This window comes from Marmota monax, unplaced genomic scaffold, assembly GCF_021218885.2.
Source record: "Marmota monax isolate L192 unplaced genomic scaffold, Marmota_monax_Labrador192_F-V1.1 WCK01_AAM20220418_F8-fsc00026, whole genome shotgun sequence".
In the NCBI taxonomy this organism is placed as follows: Eukaryota; Metazoa; Chordata; class Mammalia; order Rodentia; family Sciuridae; genus Marmota; species Marmota monax.
In genome coordinates, this window is record NW_026693108.1 from 93,673 (window position 1) to 114,796 (window position 21,124).

At 45.7% G+C, this 21,124-nt stretch overlaps 1 protein-coding gene across 7 annotated transcripts; it reads right to left on the reverse strand.

Annotated features, from left to right (window-relative positions):
• Positions 1 to 9,925: 9,925 nt before the first annotated feature.
• Champ1 (chromosome alignment maintaining phosphoprotein 1) lies at positions 9,926 to 19,201 on the reverse strand. 7 transcript variants are annotated; one of them, XM_046454906.2, is made up of 4 exons: positions 18,856 to 19,201; positions 15,914 to 16,019; positions 15,680 to 15,763; positions 9,926 to 13,591 (listed from the first exon to the last, which is right to left on the reverse strand). In XM_046454906.2, the coding sequence occupies exon 4, from the start codon at positions 13,538 to 13,540 to the stop codon at positions 11,099 to 11,101; it is 2,442 nt and encodes an 813-aa protein (XP_046310862.1). In that variant the 5' UTR covers positions 13,541 to 13,591; positions 15,680 to 15,763; positions 15,914 to 16,019; positions 18,856 to 19,201; the 3' UTR covers positions 9,926 to 11,098. The 7 variants fall into 7 exon arrangements, with proteins under 7 accessions (XP_046310862.1, XP_058438681.1, XP_046310864.1 ...); XM_058582698.1 differs by lacking the exon at positions 18,856 to 19,201 and having other exon boundaries at positions 9,926 to 12,837; positions 13,393 to 13,591; positions 15,914 to 18,723; XM_046454908.2 differs by lacking the exon at positions 18,856 to 19,201 and adding an exon at positions 16,343 to 18,721.
• Between the last annotated feature and the right edge of the window lie 1,923 nt (positions 19,202 to 21,124).

Consider the following 21,124-nt stretch of genomic DNA (forward strand, 5'->3'; position numbering starts at 1 on the left):
ATTAGATCCCTCATTAGACAAACTAGAGGGAGCACAGGGTTGGACATCTGTGCCTCCACCAGAGCAGTACTAACTCCAGAGATGGGAGTTCAAATCATTCCCACAGGGGTAAAAGGACCTCTTCCCCAAGGAACAGTAGGCTTATTATTAGGACACAGTTCTTGTACTCTAAAAGGACTTATGATAAGTCCTGGGGTAATTGATCCCAATTATGAAGGTGAAATAAAAATTATAGCCAGTTCTCCAAGGGGTATATCAGTAATTTCACCAGGAGATAGAATAGCACAGTTATTAATAATACCCAGCCTACATGATAAATTTTCTAGTCGTACTATAGAAAGAGGTTCCAGGGGATTATGCTCCACAAGTGTAGATTGGGCTATGCTTTCTTTAAATTTAGATTCTTGCCCCATGCTAAAACTAAATATTCAAGGACATGAATTTAATCGGCTACTGGATACAGGTGCAGAACTTAGCATTATCTCTCATCAAGAATGGCCAAAACATTGGCCGTTATACCAAGCCACTCAAACGCTTCGAGGCCTAGGAGTGGCAACTAATCCCCATAGAAGTGTGATGGTATTAGATTGGAAGGATCCTGAAGGATGTGAAGGAACTATACAGCCATATATATTGGATCATCTTCTTATAAATTTATGGGGAAGAGATGTCCTAGATCAATTAGGACTAACATTAACAAATAACCTCAATTCAAATGCACCCACTATTATGGCTAGACAAGGTTTTAGGAAAGGACAAAGTATAGTGGCACCAATACAAATAGATCAAGAAATAGATAGACATGGATTGGGTTTTCAGGAGGTGTCACTGAGACAATAAAAATTACTTGGAAATCAGAAAGACCAGTATGGGTTCCTCAGTGGCCCCTGACTAAAGAAAAGATACAAGTAGTCCATGACCTGGTCAAACAACAATTAGCGGAGGGACATATACAACCTTCTGTATCTCCCCATAATACTCCCATTTTGTCATCAAAAAGAAATCTGGTAAATGGAGATTATTGCAAGATTTAAGAGCTATTAATAATGAGATGGTTATTATGGGACCTGCTCAATCGGGGATTCCTCAATTATCTGCTTTGCCAAAAACCTGGTATGTTTTAGTTATAGATATTAAAGATTGTTTTTTTCAATTCCAATTCATCCTGAGGATAGTCCACGTTTTGCATTTACTATCCCTGCGTTGAATCATGAAGGTCCTGATCAGAGATATGAATGGAAAGTACTCCCTCAAGGGATGGCTAACAGCCCAACTATGTGTCAAATTTATGTTAACAAAGCAATCCAGCCACTTAGAAATCAAAATCCTGAACTACAAATATTTCACTATATGGACAATGTATTATTAGCACACAAAGATAAAAACACATTGTTAAAATGTTATACCACACTTACAAACTTATTAAAAAATTATAATCTAGAGATAGCAATAGATAAAGTACAATTAAATTTTCCAATTAATTATTTAGGAGTTCTATTATCCTCGACCATGGTCTGTCCACCAAAAATTAAAATACAAGTAGATCAACTCAAATCACTTAATGACTTTCAAAAGTTATTAGGAGACATAAATTGGATAAGGCCTTATCTAGGCATACCAACAGGAGAGTTGGGACCTTTATTTGATATCCTAAAAGGTCCATCAGATCCAAATTCACCCCACATGTTAACGCCTGAAGCAAGAAAGACATCAAAAATCATTGAAACATATATGGAAAATATGCATTTGGATAGAATTGATATAAGTTTGCCTTTATTATTTATTGTACTACCAACAAAAAATATTCCTACAGGAGTATTTTGGCAAGAAGGTCCATTATTATGGATACATTTATCTTATTCTCCTAACACTATTCTTACTAGGTATCCTGAGGCTGTAGGACAATTAATACTCAAAGGAATAAAAGCAGCAAAGGGAGTGTTTGGAATTTCTCCCAATAAAATTATTACTCCATATACTATGGATCAAATTGATGAGTTAGCTAATGAGTTAAATACTTGGGCAATAATCATGTGCAAATCTAATGTTTCATTTGATAACCACTTACCATCTAATCCTTTGTTGTCTTTTTGGTCTTCGCATCCTGTAGTTTTTCCAAAAATGACAAGAAAAACACCTATCATGAATGCTCCAAATATATTCACTGATGGGTCAAATAATGGTACAGCAGCAGTAGTTACCCCTGATCAAACTTTTACATTTTTAGTACCCAAACAATCAGCTCAAAAGGTAGAGCTTAATGCAGTATTACAAGCTTTTGTGATGTTTAAAGATTCTGTATTTAATTTATTTTCCGATAGTCAGTATATAGTTAATGAAATTTTCTTAGAATAATTTCATATGAATTTGGAAGAGGCAGTGTGGTATATGTGTGTATGTGTAAATACATGAGCTTTTTAAATTTTTAAAATTTATTTTTAGGTATAGTTGGACACAGTACCTTTGTTTGATTTACTTATTTTTATGTGGTGCTGAGGATCGAACCCAGGGCCTCACACATGCTAGGCAAGTGCTCTACTGCTGAGCCACAACCCCAGCCCCAATACATGATCTTTTTAAATGATACCTCTCATGCTTGAGTCCTGTCAAAGACATCTTCTGTGTGTGTGGTGCTGGGATGGACTCCATGGCCTTCACATGCCAGGCAAGTGCTCTGCCACTGAGCTGCACACCCAGTCTCTAAAGATACCATAATAAGTGGAAATTAATTAAAATCATTTGATTATGAGCATTTCCAAATAAGACAATTCTCTCAAACAAGATAATTCTCTAAATCAAAGACAAGGTAAGCTAAAAGTAATTTTTAAAATATTCCTATAAAAAATAGAAGTTCACAGAATTAAAAATTCTATAGAGGGCTAGAGTTGTGGTGCAAAGGCAGAGCATTTGCCTGGCAGGTGTTAGGCCCTGGGTTCAATCCTCAGCACCACATATAAATAAACAAAATAAATAAATAAAATAAAAAGATCCACTGACAACTAAAAACATATTTTTAAAAATTCTGTAGAAAACTGAAAGAATATTTATTAAAAATTAAATAGGTAAAACCTACTGCACAGAACTGGAGACCTGGAGGCAATGGGGAATTACATTGCAAAATAACTCTAAAGTAAGAAAACTAAATGAATTGATTAGCATAGAAAAGCTTGGACTGGATTTCTCCCACTGGATTGGATCCTAGGATCATAAGGGCTCAAGGCTGACTGTCATTTGCCCTTTAACAAATTCTGATTTTATTTCAAATGTTCATGATCTATAGAGAAAAAAAGAGAGAGAAAGGTGACTTTTCTAAATTTATTTTATGGTATATCAAATTCTGATATAGTCAAGATAATTCATCCAATGCAGGATGTCAGTGATACAATAGACATTATTTGTGCACCATTACAAATATACTGCCAATTAGCACAGCAGCCAGGGAGCTGTTCATCCTAGACTAGCAGGGACAGAGTCTTCCAGAGGGCCTGGAAGATGGGTGGGGTCTGGAGAAGAGGCAGGGTCTTAAAGAGGAGGAGGGTTGGGCTGGTTATGGCTCAGTTGTAAAGTTGCCTAGCATGTGTGAGGAACTTGGTTCAAACCTCAGCACCACATAAAAATAAATAAGCAAAATGAAGGCATTGTGTCCATGTGCAACAAAAATAAAAATTAAAAAAAAGAGGAGGAGGGTGAGGTCTGGAGGGGGGGCAGGACAGGAAGAAGGGAAAGGTCTGCAGAAGAGGCAGGGTCTGAAAGAGTGGGGAATGGGTTACAAGAGGGCAGGGCCTGGAAGGTGAATGGGACCTGAGGGAAGAGCAGGCTCTGGAACTTGAGAAGGGCCTAGAGGAGAGGCAGGGTATGAAGGGGGGCAAAGGGTGGTTCAGGAGGATGCGTGGGGTCATAGAATGTGGGTGGGGTCTGGAGGAGAGGCAGGGTCTGGAGGGGGAGGCCTTGTGGGCAGGGGTCCTTGAGGGGTGGCTTCTTGCTAATTAAACTCTCCACCAAAAGAAAAATGTGTGGCTGTGGTAGCTCAGTGGTAGAGTGCTTGCCTAGCATGTGTGAGGCACTGGGTTTGATTCTCAGCACCACATAAATGTAAATAAATAAAATAAATGTATTGTGCCCTTCTACAACTAAAAAAATTTTTAAAAAACTAAGCAAAGATTAAAGAAAAATGTGGTTCATGAGTTCAGTTCCAAAAAAAACATGGGATGTATTTTAATAAATTCTGGCTTTGTTAGAAGTAATATATTTAAACTTAAGCAGCTCAGAAGGCTGAGGCAGAAGGATCTCGAGTTCAAAATCAGCCTCAGCAAAAGCAAGGCATGAAGCAACTCAGTGAGACCCTGTCTTTATAATACAAAATAGGGCTGGAGATATGGCTCAGTGGTCACATGCCCCTGAGTTCAATCCCCAGTACCCAAAAATAAAAATAAAAAAACAGTTTTAAAAATCACATAGTGGGCTGTTAACATATGTACTTTTCAATTTTTTTCTACTATTTTCACACTGCAAGAAAAAACAAACCATTTAAACACTAAGGAAAACAAGGAAGTGGACTGGGGCCCCCTTCCCTTAGGCTCTACATTCCTCCTTCCTCCCTGCCAGGTTCCCTGGAAACCACCCTGGGTCACTATATTAAGATGATGAGGGTCATAGCCTAAGGGAGGGTCACTGCTGCACAGGGAGCCAGGATGAAATTGTGAAGGAGAGAGAGGGACTGACAGCCAAGGCTGCCCTCAGCTCTCAGGCCCAGGACAGGGTTTGCCCCCCATGCTCCCCACCATCCCCTCACCTGCTGCCAGTCCTTCCAGAAGCTTCTGAGCCATCTCTCTGAGGCTGCTCTGAGGAAAAGGGAACCACAGCTGTCCCTAAAGACATGACCCATGAGGGTCCCCATGCTAGGCATCTCCTCAGGCTGCTCTGGGAAGGAAACCCCAGGCTTCTCTAGAGACATGACCCACAGGGTGTCTGAGAAAGTCATCTGCCTGAAGCTCCTCTGAGAAAGGAACCCCAGGTGTCCCTAGAGACGTGACCCATGAGGGTTCCCACACCAGGCATCTCCCCCAGGCCGCTCTGAGAAGGACACCCCAGGTGTCCCTAGAGCCGTGACCCAGAGGGTCCCACACCTGGCATCTCCCCCAGGCCACTCTGAGGAGGAGGAACCCCAAGCCTACTTAGAGAGGTGACCCAGAGGGTCCCACACCTGGCATCTTCCTCAGGCTGCTGTAAGAACGGAACCCCCAGGAGTCCCAAGAGACATGACCCACGAAGGTCCCCACAGCAAGCGTCTCCCTCAGGCCACTCTGAGGAAAAGGGAGCCCCGGGTGTCCCTAGAGATGTGACCCAGGAGGGTCACCACACCAGCTGTCTCCTTCAGGCCGCTCTGAGAAGGGAGCCCCGGGAGTCCCTAGAGACATGACCCACAGGGTCCCCCCGCTGGCATCTCCCCCAGGCCTCTTTGAGGAGAAGGAGCTCTGCCTCTCCCTGTGGGGTGACCCGCCACATCCCGAAGCCTTGGCTCTCCCCTTGGTCCTGAGGAGACAGCTCAATTCCACGCCCTGAAGCAAGCAGGACAGACGCCAAAAAATGGCGCCCCTCTGGCCACGCCCAGCGCATGGCGGTGCCCTCCCAGCTTCCTGGTGAATCTCAGCCCTTCCTCCACCCTCAGCTGTGCCTACTGCAGTGACGGGTCTGGCTGTGTTATCTGTGGCACCACGAGGAGTGGAATCTCAGGCGCGGAGAAAAGGGGGTCCGGGCACCCCAGCCCTGCTTCACCAGGCCAAGTGCTGCTGCAGCCAGGCAGAGGCGCAGACGAGGAGTCCTCGGGACACTTCACTCATGAACCCCAGGGTAGAAGGCCAGAGTCAGGGCACTGCAGAGGCCTCTGGGAAGTGTGATCTTAGCCAGGGACTGGCCCCACTTAGGAGCATGGGTTTTAAGAAAGGAAGTGGTCATGATTAAGGGAAAGAGTGCCTGCATCGCAGAAGTCAGCCCCCCCCCCCCAGAGGCCTCTGGGAGTTGCAGGATGCACCCCCACCACCACTTAGGGGATTCTAGATAATTCACCGTGGAGGCCTCTGGGAGCCCCAAGTTGTACGTTCACTCAACATTCCCAGGGATTTGGGGCAATGTAGTCTGGTGTTCTGCCCATAACAGCCCTCACCTCAGTAGCCTATGGCAACTACAAGCAGCATGCTCACCGAACTACCTCCAGGATTCTGGGTAGTGGAGTCCAGCACTCTGCAGCGCAACCCTCACTGCAGAGGCCCCTGGGAGATGCAGGCCCCAGAGGTTTCTGGGCAGTGAGGTCCCATGTTCTGCCAGGCATCCCTCACCCTAAAGGCCTATGGGAACTGAAAGCCACAGGGTTGGCCTGGTATCCCCACAATTCCAGATAATGTAGTCCAGCATTTCAATCTCTAAGAATGGTAGTTTTCACATTCACCCACACATCCCCAGAAATTCTGGGTATTGTCAGAATTTCAGTTTTAAGAAAGGAAGTGGTCATCATTACGGTTCAGTTCTATTCAGGCAGCCCTCACCTCAGAGGCCTCTGGGAACTCTAGGCCACTGATTATGCTGGGTAGTGCAGCCCATCCTACCTAAGTAGGAACTCTATGCCACAAGCCCACAGGACATCCCTGAGGATGGGTAGTGCAATTCAAAGCTCTGCTAATGTGGACCTCGATGGGAAGATGTCTAGGTGCTGCTGCTTCCCAGGGCTTCTGGGTAGTGTAGTCTGGCCTTCTGTCTGCATAGCCCTCACCATGGAGGCCTCTGGGAGTTGCAGGCTGCAGGCTCATCTTGGCACCTCCCTCTGCCAGGATTCTGTGTAGTGTAGTTCAGTTCTCTGCCCTGCAGTCCTAACCACAGAGGATCCTGAGAACTGTAGGCCCTGTAGATTATGGGCAATGTAGTCCCAGTGTTTTGCCTGCATACCTCTTTCAGTTGGACTACAGGGCTGCAGACCACATTTTCACTCTGGCACTATGAGAATTGTAGGTTGTAAAGTCAAGTGCTCTACCTGCCGTGCTCATCACAGAAAACTCTGGGAGTTACAGGCTGCACATCACCCAGGCATCTCAGGAGATTCTGGGCAGTGTAGTCTGGCCTTTTGCTCTTGCAGCCCTCAGTGTGGAAGCCTCTGGGAACTGCAGTCCCCAAGGAATGTGGGTGGTATATGTCTCTCTGCCCACACAGTCTTCACTGGAGTGCCCTCTGGGAACTGCAGGCTGCGTTGGATCCTGGATAGTGCAGTACCTCCCACAGTTGAGGCTTCTGGCAGTTGCATGCTACATGTTTGCCCAGGTACCTCTGGGAATTTTGGGCAGAGTAGTCTATCATTCTGCTGCTCAACCTTCACCATGAAGTCCTCTGGAAGCCTCAGGTCACATGCTTTCCCTGGTACCCTGAATATTTTGGGTAGTGTAGTTGTTCTGCCTGTGCAGCCTTTGCTGCAGAGGCTCCTGGGAGTTGTGGGCCCCTGAGGATTCTGGGTAGCATTCTCACCAAACAACCCTCACTATGGGGTCCATAGGAGCTATAGGCTGCATGCTGGCCCTGATCTCCCAAGGATTCTAGACACCACAGCCTGATGACTGACCATACGGCCATCACCCAGTGGCCCATGGGATTTGCCAGATGACCCTCCCCACTATGAACAGATACACCCATTAAACCCCAGCATCATCTGTTTTCCTCTATAAATTTTAGTCACATAATTAAAAGAACTGCTTAATATAGCCATGTTACCAATTGAAAATAATCAAGAATAATTCCTTAAGATCAAGTGCTGAATCAAGATTTCTCAAATTATTTCAAATAAATTTCCAGACATACAGGAATTGGGTTTAAACTAGCAGCATCCCAGCATTTAATGTTTCCTAAGTCCTCTTTCTTCAGCTTATCACCTATTGACTGAAAAAAGTAGGTAATTCAGACTGGAATCTCCCAGTTCGCTGGTATGGTCTGGCTGTTCCTAGTGTCTGGGTTAGGGTCAGGGGGTTGCCCATGCCAGGTACCACTCTACACTGAGCTATGACCCTGCCCTAGGCCCTTCTTTTAACATTCACTTTTCCTCTTTCAGTTTCTGCTTTGTTATGTTGAAGCCACAGCTGTCTTTGCAGGATTGGTGTTTAACATTGAACTGGCCCTTCATTAAATAGACTTTATTGCTGGTTTCCTTCCTTAACCTCTATTTCTCTGAAGTTAAAAATATAAACCAACTTCTGGTTAGTGTTCAAATAATTTTATTTATTTTTAAATTATTCTTATATGTAACATGTGCCTTTGTAAGCACATAGCTGTTCTATAACTATCAGTCTGTCTTACAGTGCGGTCATATTGACCACTCACACCAGTTAACAGACTCTGTCCTACCCACACAACCCCAAGGTGGGGATGAGGCTTTCGAAGCCACATGGGGGTGACCCTGGACATGACTGTCTACTGTGTTCCCAGAGAAGTCACACCCAACATAAACAAGCCAGCCAGGTGTCCAAGGTAGGAAGGTTGCTGGATGGAGTTTGCCAATGACAATAACCAGACCTTAAGAGGTCACTTCTTTGGTCTTGGGGAATCTTACCTGGTGGTCATGGGTATGGGGCTGGGTTAACTGCGGAGGCACACGTGAGCCTGATGACTGTAACATCTGGGCAGTGGAAGACCTAGATCCACAGACAGTGGAACAGATGTGTCATCAAGGAAACTAGCGTGGAGGAGGCTAGACAAGGAGTCAGAATCCCAACTTCAAAACCCAGGTGTGGTAGGCAGAACAGCCCCCAAAGATATCCAGGTCCTCATTCCTAAAACCTAGGACCACAGCAGTTGACATGACAAGGAGGGTTAAGGCTGCTCATCCCAATGCAGGAAGGTGCTCCCAAGCCACCTGAGCAGGTCCAAGTGACCACAATACCCTTCAGAGCAAGGGGAGGCAGCCGCTGGAAAAGGGCTAACAACAGAGCAGTCAAAGCCAGCAGGAGACTGGGAAAGGAACTGAGCCAAGGAAAGCAGGGGTGCCAGCAGCTGAGGGCACAGGAGTGGGTTCTCCTCAAGCTTCCAGAAGGGGCCATGCCACCACATGGGACAGTCAGGGAACCACCTGTGGTGTGTCAGCACCTGTGGGCCTGAGCCACATCCTAGGTCTGTGACAGCAGCAGGCAACTAATGCACCATGTGATCACAATTACACCTCAACAGTCATCGCCAGATTAGGAAGGGTACAATTTGGGGATTTTGAGGTCTGCAATTCAACTAAAAAAGTAACCCTGTCTCGTGATGCCTGCAGATCTATTTGATAAACTCTTCCAGGTCTTTATTCAAAACAAAGTCACAGAATCTACTACACCAATATTAAAAACAAGAGCGGTATCTGCTATAGCCAAGATCAGGTACAGCAGAATTAATAACCAGTCACTGAACACACAATGGACTGAGTTCACTACCAGGATGAGAATGGAAAGGCTCGGAGTGGGCCACACTGATGAAGATTCTGCCACACGGGAGGCACACTACCAAGTCCAATCCCATAAGTTGTTAAGCTCTGAAGAAATGACAGGAGGTGAGGTGAAGAGCTGGAGCCAAGAACAGCAGCTTCCCCAAACAGGGTTCAGGCTGAGGGCAGTTAGCCAAGTGAGCCCAGGGTCGCATTGCTGGCCGTGCTCCGGAGCCTCCAACACCACATGCTTCACAAGGCTGCACAGGGCAGGGGAGACAGGAAAGCCCAGGATCACACAGCCTGTTATACGCTCAATGCAGAGAAGAGGCTTCCCCCATGGAGCTCCCACTGTTCCTAAAGTGCTGGTCACAGGACCCACAGAACACATGGCTTAGAAAGTGCTGCTCATTGCTACGTTGAAAACAAGTGAAGGTGGGGGGAAGGGACCTGGATATCGTGCGTTACAGCAAAGAAAACAGAAGACATTGCTGACATGAAAGTCTTTTTAATTTGGTTAATACACATTTGACAAAATATCTTAGAATAAAATAATCCTGAACAGGTACAAGGTATTTACAGTAACATAACTGTGAAATTCAAAACCGATATATTTCTTTAACATTTACAAAAGCTCTTACTATGAATCTGGAAGACTTTCAACTCCTACCCACTACTCTGGTCTTAAACCCAACAGGGGGAGCGAGGCCCAGCAGTACGAGGTACAGAACACTAACACATTTGGCAGTTAAGGATCTGCTGTGGGCTGGGGTGTGGCTCAGTGGCAGAAAGAGCACTGGCCTAGCAAGAGGTCCTGGGTTTCATCACCAGCACCCCAGAAGAGAAGAGGGGGAAAAAAGCTCATCTGAGATCATCCATTAATTTGTTAGTGTGGGCTGACAGGAAAGTGAGGGCAGGACAGCAGATGGAAGACTCAGATGCAGTTGACTGAGGACGAGAAGAGCCCCCCAGGCCTTCCTCACAGCCCCTGTAGAAGGCTGCAGATTACTTCAAAGACTTCCTTGACTTTCCCTGTCAGCAGAAAATCAGCAACCCTGAGACTCAGCTTTCCATGACATAAAAGTTTATGAGCATCTAAAAACTGTTCAAGATTTATAAAATAATTTTACATGATCAAATAGAAAATAACTCTTAGGATTTTAAAATACATCAGGGAAACAAAATTTTTCTTAAGTTTACTTTTCATGCCTATTCTTGAACATTCCACCTAATAATTTTTCGTGGGGTGCTGGGGACTGAACCCAGGGCCTGGCACATGCTAAGCAAGCGCTCTACCACTGAGTTGCTCCCGAGCCCTATACCTAATAACCTCTATTGTCTGAAACTGGGTTTTACACACACACAGACATATTTTAACAGGAATTCAGAACTTGTTCATTTACTATACAGAATGCCTACTTCTCTGTGTTACTATTTAAATATATTTAAAAGAAATGAGAAGTTTTAACCATCTGAAATATACAGTAGAAATTTGTTGATTTACAAGACAGCCACATAACAGCAGAAAAAAGTACTTAACCTTTCAACACTAGTGAGACAATCACACACGGTACACGCTGCACATTACCATCTACTGTCCCAACCAGGCCACGTAACAAGCTGCAGTCTCCACAGACAGCACTGTACAGCAAGTGTGCTCAAAAATCAAATCTGTGGCTCCTCCAAGGAGGACTCAAGAGCTTCCATCAGCTTTTTATTTGCCTCTTCATTATGCCTGCTTTGACAGTGAGTTAGGTGTTTCTTAAAGCCTCTCGGGAAATTGGATTCAAAATTACAACGTGGACATTTAAGTAAACTTTGCCCATGAGCTGCCACATGATTCTTAAGGAGAGATTCCAGAAGAAAGGCCTTTCCACAAATTGTGCACTTGTAAGGACTGTGGACATTGTGCTTATTAACCAAATGATGCAAAACAGCACCTTTCTTCATAGCACGACAGCAACAGATCTTGCAATAATATTTCCCCTTCCCACGCTTCATGTATTTTGCAATCTCCTCTTCTGAGATAAATGCTTCTTTTTCTTCAGTGAACTGTAGCACATTTCTGGATTGCTCTGGACTTGTCATGTCCATTTTGTTCTCTTTGCCAAAATCAATAGATTCCACATCCACCTGCTCTTGATCACTGCTGGACTCCTGGCCCTTCATGTCTATGGCATCCAGGTCTGTTCTGAGGTACTCACTGCTGCTCAGCTCAGCATCTGAGCTCTCCTGGCTATCCTTCTTGAGCTTCTTGGAGGAAGGAAATAGGGCATCTTCCAAGAGTTTCTTGGGAGTGGCCAGAAGCTCTTCCTGAACCAAAAGATCACATTTTTGGTCCTCTGCGGCATCTATCTGTAGCTCATCACCAAGCTCTGCTGCTTTCTGAGCCTCTGAGAACACAGCAGACTTGGGCAGTTCAGGGAACAAGGCATGCTTCCGGGACTCTGGGAAAAGAACACGTTTCCGTGGCTCAGGAGAAGCAGGAGGGGCTGCTCTGGTGGGCTCAGGAAACAGTGCAGACTTTCGAGACTCAGCATCAATAGAAAGGACAGGCTTCCAGATATCCGAAGCCATTCTTGGGGACTCAGATGACCCAGAAGGACCTGGCTTCCGGGTTTCAGGGAAGACAGCAGGTTTCTGAGGTTCCATGACAAAGGAAGACTTCCAGAGATCAGGAGAACCACCACGGGAACTTTTTTGAGACTCAGAAAAATCAAATGAAGCAGGAGAAGTTTTCCGCTGGTCAGAAGAAAGCTTCCAAAGGTCTGGTGACCCTGAGGGTTTCCTGAGCTCTGGAGAGCCTGCTGGGCTACGGATCTCTGGGGAGAGTGGCGGGCCTGGTCTGCGAAGTTCAGGAGACACTGGGGGAACTGCTTTCCAGTGCTCAGGTGACAAGGCAGGGGATGACTTTCGGAGCTCTGGTGGTCCAGACTTCCACGACTCTGGAGATGTAGGGGGAGTTTTCCAGGAGCCAGATGAGACTGAAGACGACTTCCAGGACGCAGGGGACACAGATGGAGCTGGTTTCCAAGGTCCAGGTGATACAGAAGGAATTGGTTTCCAGGGTCCAGGAGACACAGATGGAGCAGGTTTGGTTGGCTTCCAAGGTCCTGAAGATGCCGACGGACTGGATTTCCAAGGCCTCGGGGATCCAGGTGGCCCTGGCTTCCAGGAACCTGGCGACACAGCTGGGGCTGGTCTCCGGGGCTCTGGGGAGACAGCAGGAAATGGCTTCCAAGGTTCAGGAGACTCTGACGGGGATGGCTTCTTTGGCTCTGGAGAGGCACTCCGGGTGGGCTTCCGAGATTCTGGAGATGCAGTTGGGGACAGCCCCCAAGACTCAGGGGAAGCAGCCAGAACCGGTGACTCAGGAGATGAGGCTGAAGGTGGTCCCCCTGTGTCTGCAAAGTGAGAGTGCTTCTGAGGCTTAGGGTTAGCAAGAGCAGCCTTTACTGGCTCAGGAGACATAGGGACAGGTTTCTGTGGCTCTGGAGAGGGGACAGGGACAGGCTTCTGCAACTCAGACACAACAGGTGCTGATTTTGGAAGCTCAGAAGAAACAGGAACAGGTTTCGAAGGCTCCGGAGGAGGAGTTGTTGCCTGCTCAGGAGGAACAGCAGGGCCAGGTTTCTGAAGCTCCAGTGGAGCAAGAGGATCAGGTTCAGGGGACTCTGGAGACAGAACTGGACCTAGTTTCTGTGTTTCTATGGAGAGGGAAGTCCCAGGTTCCAGGAGTTCTGCTGAACTAGAGGGTGTTTTCTGGTGTTCGGGAAGAGGGGGCATTCTCAAAGGATCTGTCTCTTTGTTCAACTGACTTTTCAGTTTATCATTCCATTTTTCTGGGGCTGCATGTTTGGATGTGATGTGATAGTACACATTGGAGTACATTTTGCTGGTGAAGAAGCATTTATGGCAGTGAAAGAGCTTTGCGCTTTTCTGGTAAAATATCATCTTACCTAAACCCCCAGCATCCATTTCATCACAGAATTCTGGGTGGATGGTGCCCATGTGGATCTGCACATTTTCATAATCGGTGCCTCTGAAACTGCAGTGGTCACACTCCAAACGTACAGATGGTTTCCGAAGTTCCTGGAAAACTTCCATCTTCTTTCTATCACCAACACATTCAACTGCGTTCTTTAAAAACTTTCAACACTGTGCAACAAAGTAAAAATAAATTATTTTTACAGACATTGTTTTAAATAAAATGCTGTCCTAGTTCACTCTATAACTGCATGATTTCAGGTCTAGAAGAGCATATGCTTTATCAGATATATCTCTAAAGATTCTGAGAGATGCATATGGAACTAATTTCTGAGTCCTAGGTACTCTACTGGTTTTCCATACCTTATCAGGACAGGAGACAGGCGCAGGTGGTAGGAACATAATTCTATTGAATGGGCAACTGTGCTGACCCACACATGCTTTCTTTTCTAAGAAGCAATTTTCCTGCAGCACTGACTGGCCTAAGTGGACAGACTATGCCACATTCCTCAGCAAACTACCTGTTATCTGAAGAGAAATGCAGGCCTGAAATAATCTGTCTCATAATTTTAGAATAATATTTATTCACCAAAAACACTAGCTTGCATAAAAATTTAAAACTTAAGGCTATTATCCTTGCAAAGCTCAGTTTTAAATATGCTTTCTCATTTCTTAATTTTTTAACCATTTACTAAGCTTTTCCTAATTTTTTTTTTTTAATATTTTGTTTTAGTTGAGACACACTATTTTATGTGGTGCTGAGGATCGAACCCAGTGCCCCGCACACGCTAGGTGAGTGCTCTACCGCTGAGCCACAATCCCAGCCCCTTGTTCTCTTTTTTTTTTTTGACATTAGTATTGGGGTATTTTGCAGTGCTGGGACCTGGGATGGAAACCAGAGCCTTGCGCATGCTAGGCAAGCTCTACCACTAAGTTGAGCTACACCTCCAACCTGATACATGTCACTTAATTCCATCTGGTTTAAGGAGACAAGAATCTAGCTCCATTTTTTCACCCTGAATCACCTGTCTCAACAACCCTGATCACACAGCTTTTTTTCCATGTGAGGACCATTTAGTATTTACTAACTTCCATGTATAACTCTACTCTATATTCTTCTGCTCTGCACTGTTTCCCTCTCTACTTCCCTTCATTGCTATTTCCGTTCTGGTATGCCAATCTCAGCATAAGAGCATAAGAGATTCTATAATTACTGTATATTGTTGAGTTTATGCCCCAAGTGGGCTGCAAAATCTTTTCTCATTATCAGCCAGGCACAGTGGCAATGTGCCGGCATCCCAGCTACTCAGGAAACTGAAGCAGGAGGATGCCTGAGCCCAGGAGGTCAAAGTCAGTCAGGGCAACACAGGGAGGGCCTGTCTCTAAAAATTTTTTTTTTTAAAGTTTTCCTATCAAATGGCACTTGACCTTTTACCAAAACGACAAGCCACTGCAGACAGCATGTGGGATGTTCTGTGCCAAGGATGATGGGGAAGGCATATTCTTTCTATGGGACTGATCCTCAGAGAGCCGAACAGGTCAGACACTTCAGTCACAGCATCAGAACACAGATGAGAAAGATTGGAAAACATGCCTGATTCTGATACGTTCTGCTTTTTTTTCCCCTCTTTGTTTCTGGTGGCACTGGGGATTGAACCCAGGTGTCTGATAGGAAAGCACTTTACCAACTGAGCTCTACCACCAGCCCATAAATTATGTTTTTAAAGATGCTACTGCTGACTACTGTTTTCAACTACCTCTATCAGTAGTGTCTCATTTGCTTTTTTTAGTCTTTTTTTTTTGATCTAAAACTAAACAGAAGATAGACATTGCCCAGCAATTATGTCTTTTAGAAAATTACTTTTGGGCCCAACAAGACTATACCAGTAGAAAAATATAGTTATAAGTTCTGAAGAAAAATCTCTAAAATGATTAACTTATAAACATGATGAATAAACATGCTTCAGATTAAGATGAGATAAAGATTTGTCTCAATGACCCCATCTGGCAGTGGCGACAGTGAACAGCCAAGAGCTGCTGGTAGCAAAGCAGCATCATGACACACATCTCATGGGCATCACAGAGCTCAACTGGTCTCCCTTCCTCTTCCTGTCACCTAAATTCCATCACTCACGCCTGCTGCCATCAAGTCTCATCACTGTACTCAAATAACCTCTTTCTTCAAAAAGTTCTTCAAAGAATGTGAAATAATTCATTCTTTATACCCCAATTCTACAGAGACATGCACATTCAGCATACCTTCATGCAGTAGTGAGACAGTTGTGGAATTTTTCCTCGATAACTCCAGCACTTTTCAAAAATTTTTAATTATAAAATATTCTCCTAAACATTAAAAAATGGTAAGTATTAAAACAAACAAACAAAAAAACAGCACATGCAAAGAAATGCTAGTGAAACAGTGCTTTATAAATCCTGAAAAATGTTTTTAGGGTGGAGAAGAAACAGTATAACAGACTCTTCCCTGCCACCTACCAGCTTTCTCCAGGGACACCTAAGTGGCCTTCAAAAGAGAGGTGGTCTACATGGCTTTCTAACACACAGAAAACAGCCTTAGTGGGGCAAAGATGAGAAGCTGAATCTGGGGGGGGAAAAAAAACAAAACAAAGGAAAGGTAATCAAAATCACAACTCCGTGATCATTTGGACCACTCTTGGTTCTATGTCCCTCTTGCCATGGGGACTCCTTCAATAGTGAGGGATCCCACCCAGTAAGCCTAGACAAAGCACCAAAGCCTGCAGTAGATACCCACTGTTCTTTTCTCACTGTGTATTACCATCAACTATGTAATTATACCCATATAATTATAACCAGACCCCTCTCAAATTCACTACCTGACTTTAGCTTACACAGTCTTGGGTACAGTGACCCATACTCTTACTTCTCTGTCAGGCACTCACACACCTGCTGGTGCAGCGCGTAAGGAACTGATGTTCTGCTGATCATCAATGTTGTTGACATGCAGCCATGGAAGAAACAATACAATCAACAGGACCCACAGGAAAAAAGAAAGAGGACTGGCAGGAGGCATGATGGAGGTGTTCTGACGGAGAGGAGGAAGGGATGACCTACCCAGTGACTGCTCTGGCCTATTCTCTCCCTGTGTGCATTTCAATGAGAAAGTTTCCTCATCTGCTGAGTTTGCTGACAAGAACAGAATAGAATACACTGGCCATGAACAGAAAACCACTGCCTATATATCCTGATAAACCCCAGCACTTCCACTTACCCCTTCCTGTCTCCCCTTGGCTCAACACTCTTAATTTTGACACCTGACCATGCTCCCCCATTCATCACTCTGCTTGCTACCATGGACAACTCCAAACCCTACAAGCCTAATGTAACTTGCCTGCTTACAATCCCTATCTGCCAAACACCTGCAGTACAAAATCTCAACACGGCACAGAAAGCTCCCGACCAGACTGCATTTTCAAAAGTACTGACCACATATAACTCCCTGACTCTTCTGAAGCTTCTGGGTCTTTCCACAGACATTTCCTGCCCTTTACATTCTGCCTTGCTACCTACCCATCAGGCAAATCCCTCAAACTGGTTACCTTTTTAGACAATGGCCAATTTCCCATTCCCCAACCATCCTTACATCCAGCTATATGCATACTTCCATGGTAGAAGTCAGCCTGATTCCACACCAGGTCATGGTTTTCAGCACATAGGACTATCCACTTACTTACCTCCGAAACCCTCGTACACCCTTTAAACACTGTGTGCTCAGAAAACATCTGCTCAATCCCAACATTCTCTTATGAAGGTTGAGGACCCAATCTTAGACTCAAGGACTTTAAAACCAGAAGTGACCTGAGCACCCATTTCAGGGAGCATCTACTTTAAAATTCCAACTTAGGAGACGAGGAGACCCAAATCTGACATTAAATGGCTTGCCCAAGATTACGACCAGCATCTGACCAAGACAAAACAGACTTCTGTTTCTCCAGACTCTCTTGAGTGCATCATGATCCAATGAACACACTGAAATTCAGTAAGGCCTTGAGAAGCCAGTACAATGGACCAAAACTAACAAAATGAACCTTATCAAACATTCAAACATTTAGAATTCACACACCAACTGCATAAGTCCAGCACTACAGAGAGCCATGTGCCATATTCTGCACTGGGCAGAGCATCCCACACTCCACATACAAAGTCTCTAGCTCTGGGCAGGAGAGACGGCACTCCAAGAGTCCCTAGCAAACTAGTGAACATGCAAAACAGCAATGCAATGGCAGGTGGCACTGGAAAACAAGTCACTTAACTTCACATGCAGAAAAACTATGGATAACACAGAAGCTGTTCTAGAAGCAACAATGGAAGCCAGCAGAACAGATTTTAGCTCCACAGTTTTACAAACTACTCCACCATGAACTGGAACAAGATGCTTTGTCAGTAGGGCCATAATTAGAAGCTAGCAACTGGTACAGGAACAGAGAGTTTTGAGTCCAATCTCTCTGTTTTACAACTGAGAAAACTGATGCTGAGGGAGAGAAGCAGCTTCTCAAAGATTACAACATTAGGTCAGAAGACCATGGATTCTAGAGTCCAGGTCTCTGTTGTAACACAATGCTCTCTCTTTCCCACTCTGGCTGCACCATCCACAGGGGCATTCCAGAAAAGTCCAGAATCTTAAAGTCCAGCTTTAAGATTCCAGAAAGAAAAAAGATAAGAAAAATTCCCCTAAGTTTCTGAGCTTCTAATACTAACTACAAATTGTCAAGATTAATAGAAATTTCTCTCTGCCTACTTTTCACCACTACGGACTGCATCTTTGATGCTCTGCCCACCCACCAGCATGCAGGGCCACACCGCATTCTATAGCATTTATTTCCTTGAGGTCTCACACGACGGACTGTCTTTTAAAATCTATTCTGATACGTAGCTTTTCACATTAAAATCCAATTACGCAGAGCACGTTTAAATCTAATCGGGTTCTCAGTCTACATACACTTTAGCTCTGTTCTTCATGGCTGGCTGGTTCTTTTAATTAACAAAACTATTTTTCGAACAGTTTTATGCTTTGAACAATTTTAGCAGGAGACACAAAGGTTTCCCACAAACCTCTCCTACACCCCCCGTTTCTATTACTACAGCTTGCATTAATTAGCGTGGGGCATTTCCAACAAGAGTCGCCTGGAGAGCGACCCAAACACCGGGCCCACGGGCATCCGCCAGCGTCCCTCGGAAATGTCACCGCCCGCGGGTTCCCGCGCCCGCCGCCGGGCGGAACCGTAAGCTCGTAGCGGGACTGCACTTGCCTCCGGGTCCATCACCCCGCCCCCGCTCGCCCACGCTCCACGCGTCCCCGGGCGCAGCCTCGCGCGGCCGCCGCTGACCGCACAACAGCGGAGAGGGCGCGCGGCCCACACGGCGACCCGGCCCGCCAGCTCCTCGGCACCCGCTCTCACCCTCGGCGCGGTGGCGCGGAGAGGCCTGCTGCGCGGGATCCCTAATGGCGGCTGGACGCGGGGACCGGAAGTGCCGCGTGCCCGCCCCGGAAGTGCAGCGCGCCTCCCCCCTCCGTCCTCCCAGTGCCGCGGCGAGAGTCAGAAGGTTCCGCTGCGCTGGGGAGTGCCGGCGTCCCTCGAGTTCTCCCGGTGTCTCCTGGCTTCCGGCGTCCGCGGGTCTCCGTTGTCATTGCCGTTTGAGCGGGTTTATTTTTAAAGGCGCAGGACTGGCCGTGCGACAGCGGGGCGCCTGGTGGCTCGAGGTCAAGCCCCGTGGTGTCACCGCCACCGTCCAGGCGCGCGTGCGGCGCCGCTGTCGCCTGGAGGGCCGGCGTCTGCGCCTGCGCGGTCGCGAAGCGTCGCGCTCCCGGGTGGTGCGGCGCTCCCCGGCCTCTGGTCAGCCAGACGCTGCGGGACCGCGCCCACGCGGATAGCGCGTTGTCCTTGGTGGCCTGCTCTGCGGTCCACAGAGCACCCCGGGGGTCGTCCGCGCTGCCGCCAGTTGCCCCCTGCTCAGCGCCGGCGTCGCCGCGTGCGCACGTGCCCTGCGGTGCCCGCGCTTCTGGGCCGGCCGCTGGGCAGCTCCGCCCCCTGTGCCGCGCCTTTGGGGTGCGTCTCCAGGGCACGTGAAGGCGAGCACCCCGGCAGGCCTGCGGCCACTCTCAGGCCAGAGCCTCAGAAGTAGTCATGCAAACCCGTTTTCCTTTTCCTAATCCAGTCGTCGAGGTTTGGTGGTTGAGTTATAAGAATTCTGGGTATCAAGCCCTTAGAGGTTCAAATCCGCAGGTGTTCCTCACCCCCATTCTGTGAGTTGCCCCTACCCTGATAACAGTTGACTTTTGAAGCTTATTTTTTTAAAATTTACTGCATTTATTTATTTATTTTTTTAGTTGTCAATGGACCTTTATTTTATTTATTGATACTTGGTGCTGAGAATCAAATCCAGTGCCTCAATCATGCTAGGCAAGCGGTCTGCCACTGAGCCACAATCCCAAGCCTGTAATTTTACTTTAAATGCTTACAAAAAGTTTTAAATGTCACAGTTTAATATACTGTGAATACATAAAACAATGTAAACACAAAAATGCAATGTATAAAAGTAAAATAAACACTGTTTTAGGACACACATTTACAATAAAATCTAGGAAATAACATCCTCTAAACAAGTTAATTTTTATGAAGTTCTGTTGCTTTGTTTTTCCTTTACTTGCCTGTGCCTTTGGTATCATATCCAAAAACTCATTGTCAAATCCAGTGTCCTAAACATTTATGCTGTTTTCTTCCAATACTTTCAGGTATTGCGCTCAGGTCTTGATATGCTTTGAATCAGCTTTTGTATGTGACATTAGATAAGGGTCCAACTTCAGTCTATTTTGCATGTGGACATCCAGTTTTCTCAGCACCATTTATTGAAGGGACTATCCTTTCTCCTCTTAAGTGGACTTGGCACCCTTGTGAAAAATTATTTGATCATATATGCAAGGGTTTTCTGAGAGTGGGGAGCTATGTGTTCCATTGGTATGTCTGTTTATATGCCAATACTGTACGGTTTATTACCTTTTTTTTTTTTTTGATAATATGTTTTGAAATCAGAATGAGTGTGTCCTCAAGCTCTGATCTTTTTTTCTCTAAGTTTGACTATTTGAGTTCCCTTGAGATGCCTTGGGTTTTAGGACACATTTTCTTTTTAGGAAAATGTATTGACTTTCTTGGTTCCTTTATATATGATTGACAGCTTAACAGTATCGTTTTCCAGCCCAAAGGGTAGTGCATACCTGTAATCCCAACTACATGGAGGCTGAGGCAGGAGGATTGCAAGTTTGAAATCAGTCTTGGCAATTTACTGAGATCCTGTCTCAAAATAAGAAGGGCTAGAGGGCTGGGGTTGTGGCTCAGTGGTAGAGCACTCACCTAGCACGTGCAAGGCCCTAGGTTGAATCCTAAGCACCACATAAAAATAAATAAGGGCTGGGGATGTGCTCAGAGGTGGAGCGCTTGCCTAGCATGTGTGAGGCACTGGGTTCAAGCCTCAGCACCACGTAAAATAAACATATTGTGTTCACCTATAGCTAAAAAATAAATATTAAAAAAATAAATAAATAAAACAAAGGTATTGTGTCCAACTACAACTAAAAGGTAAATATTAAAAAAGAAGAAGGGCTGGAGGTGTAGTTCAGTGGTAAAGTACTCCTTGGATCAGTCCTGGATAGTGAAAAAAGAAAAATTGTCT

Coding starts and splice junctions, on each gene's coding strand:
- Champ1 (XM_046454910.2), bottom strand. CDS start 13,540: ATGGAAGTTTTCCAGGAACTTCGGAAACCATCTGTACGTTTGGAGTGT.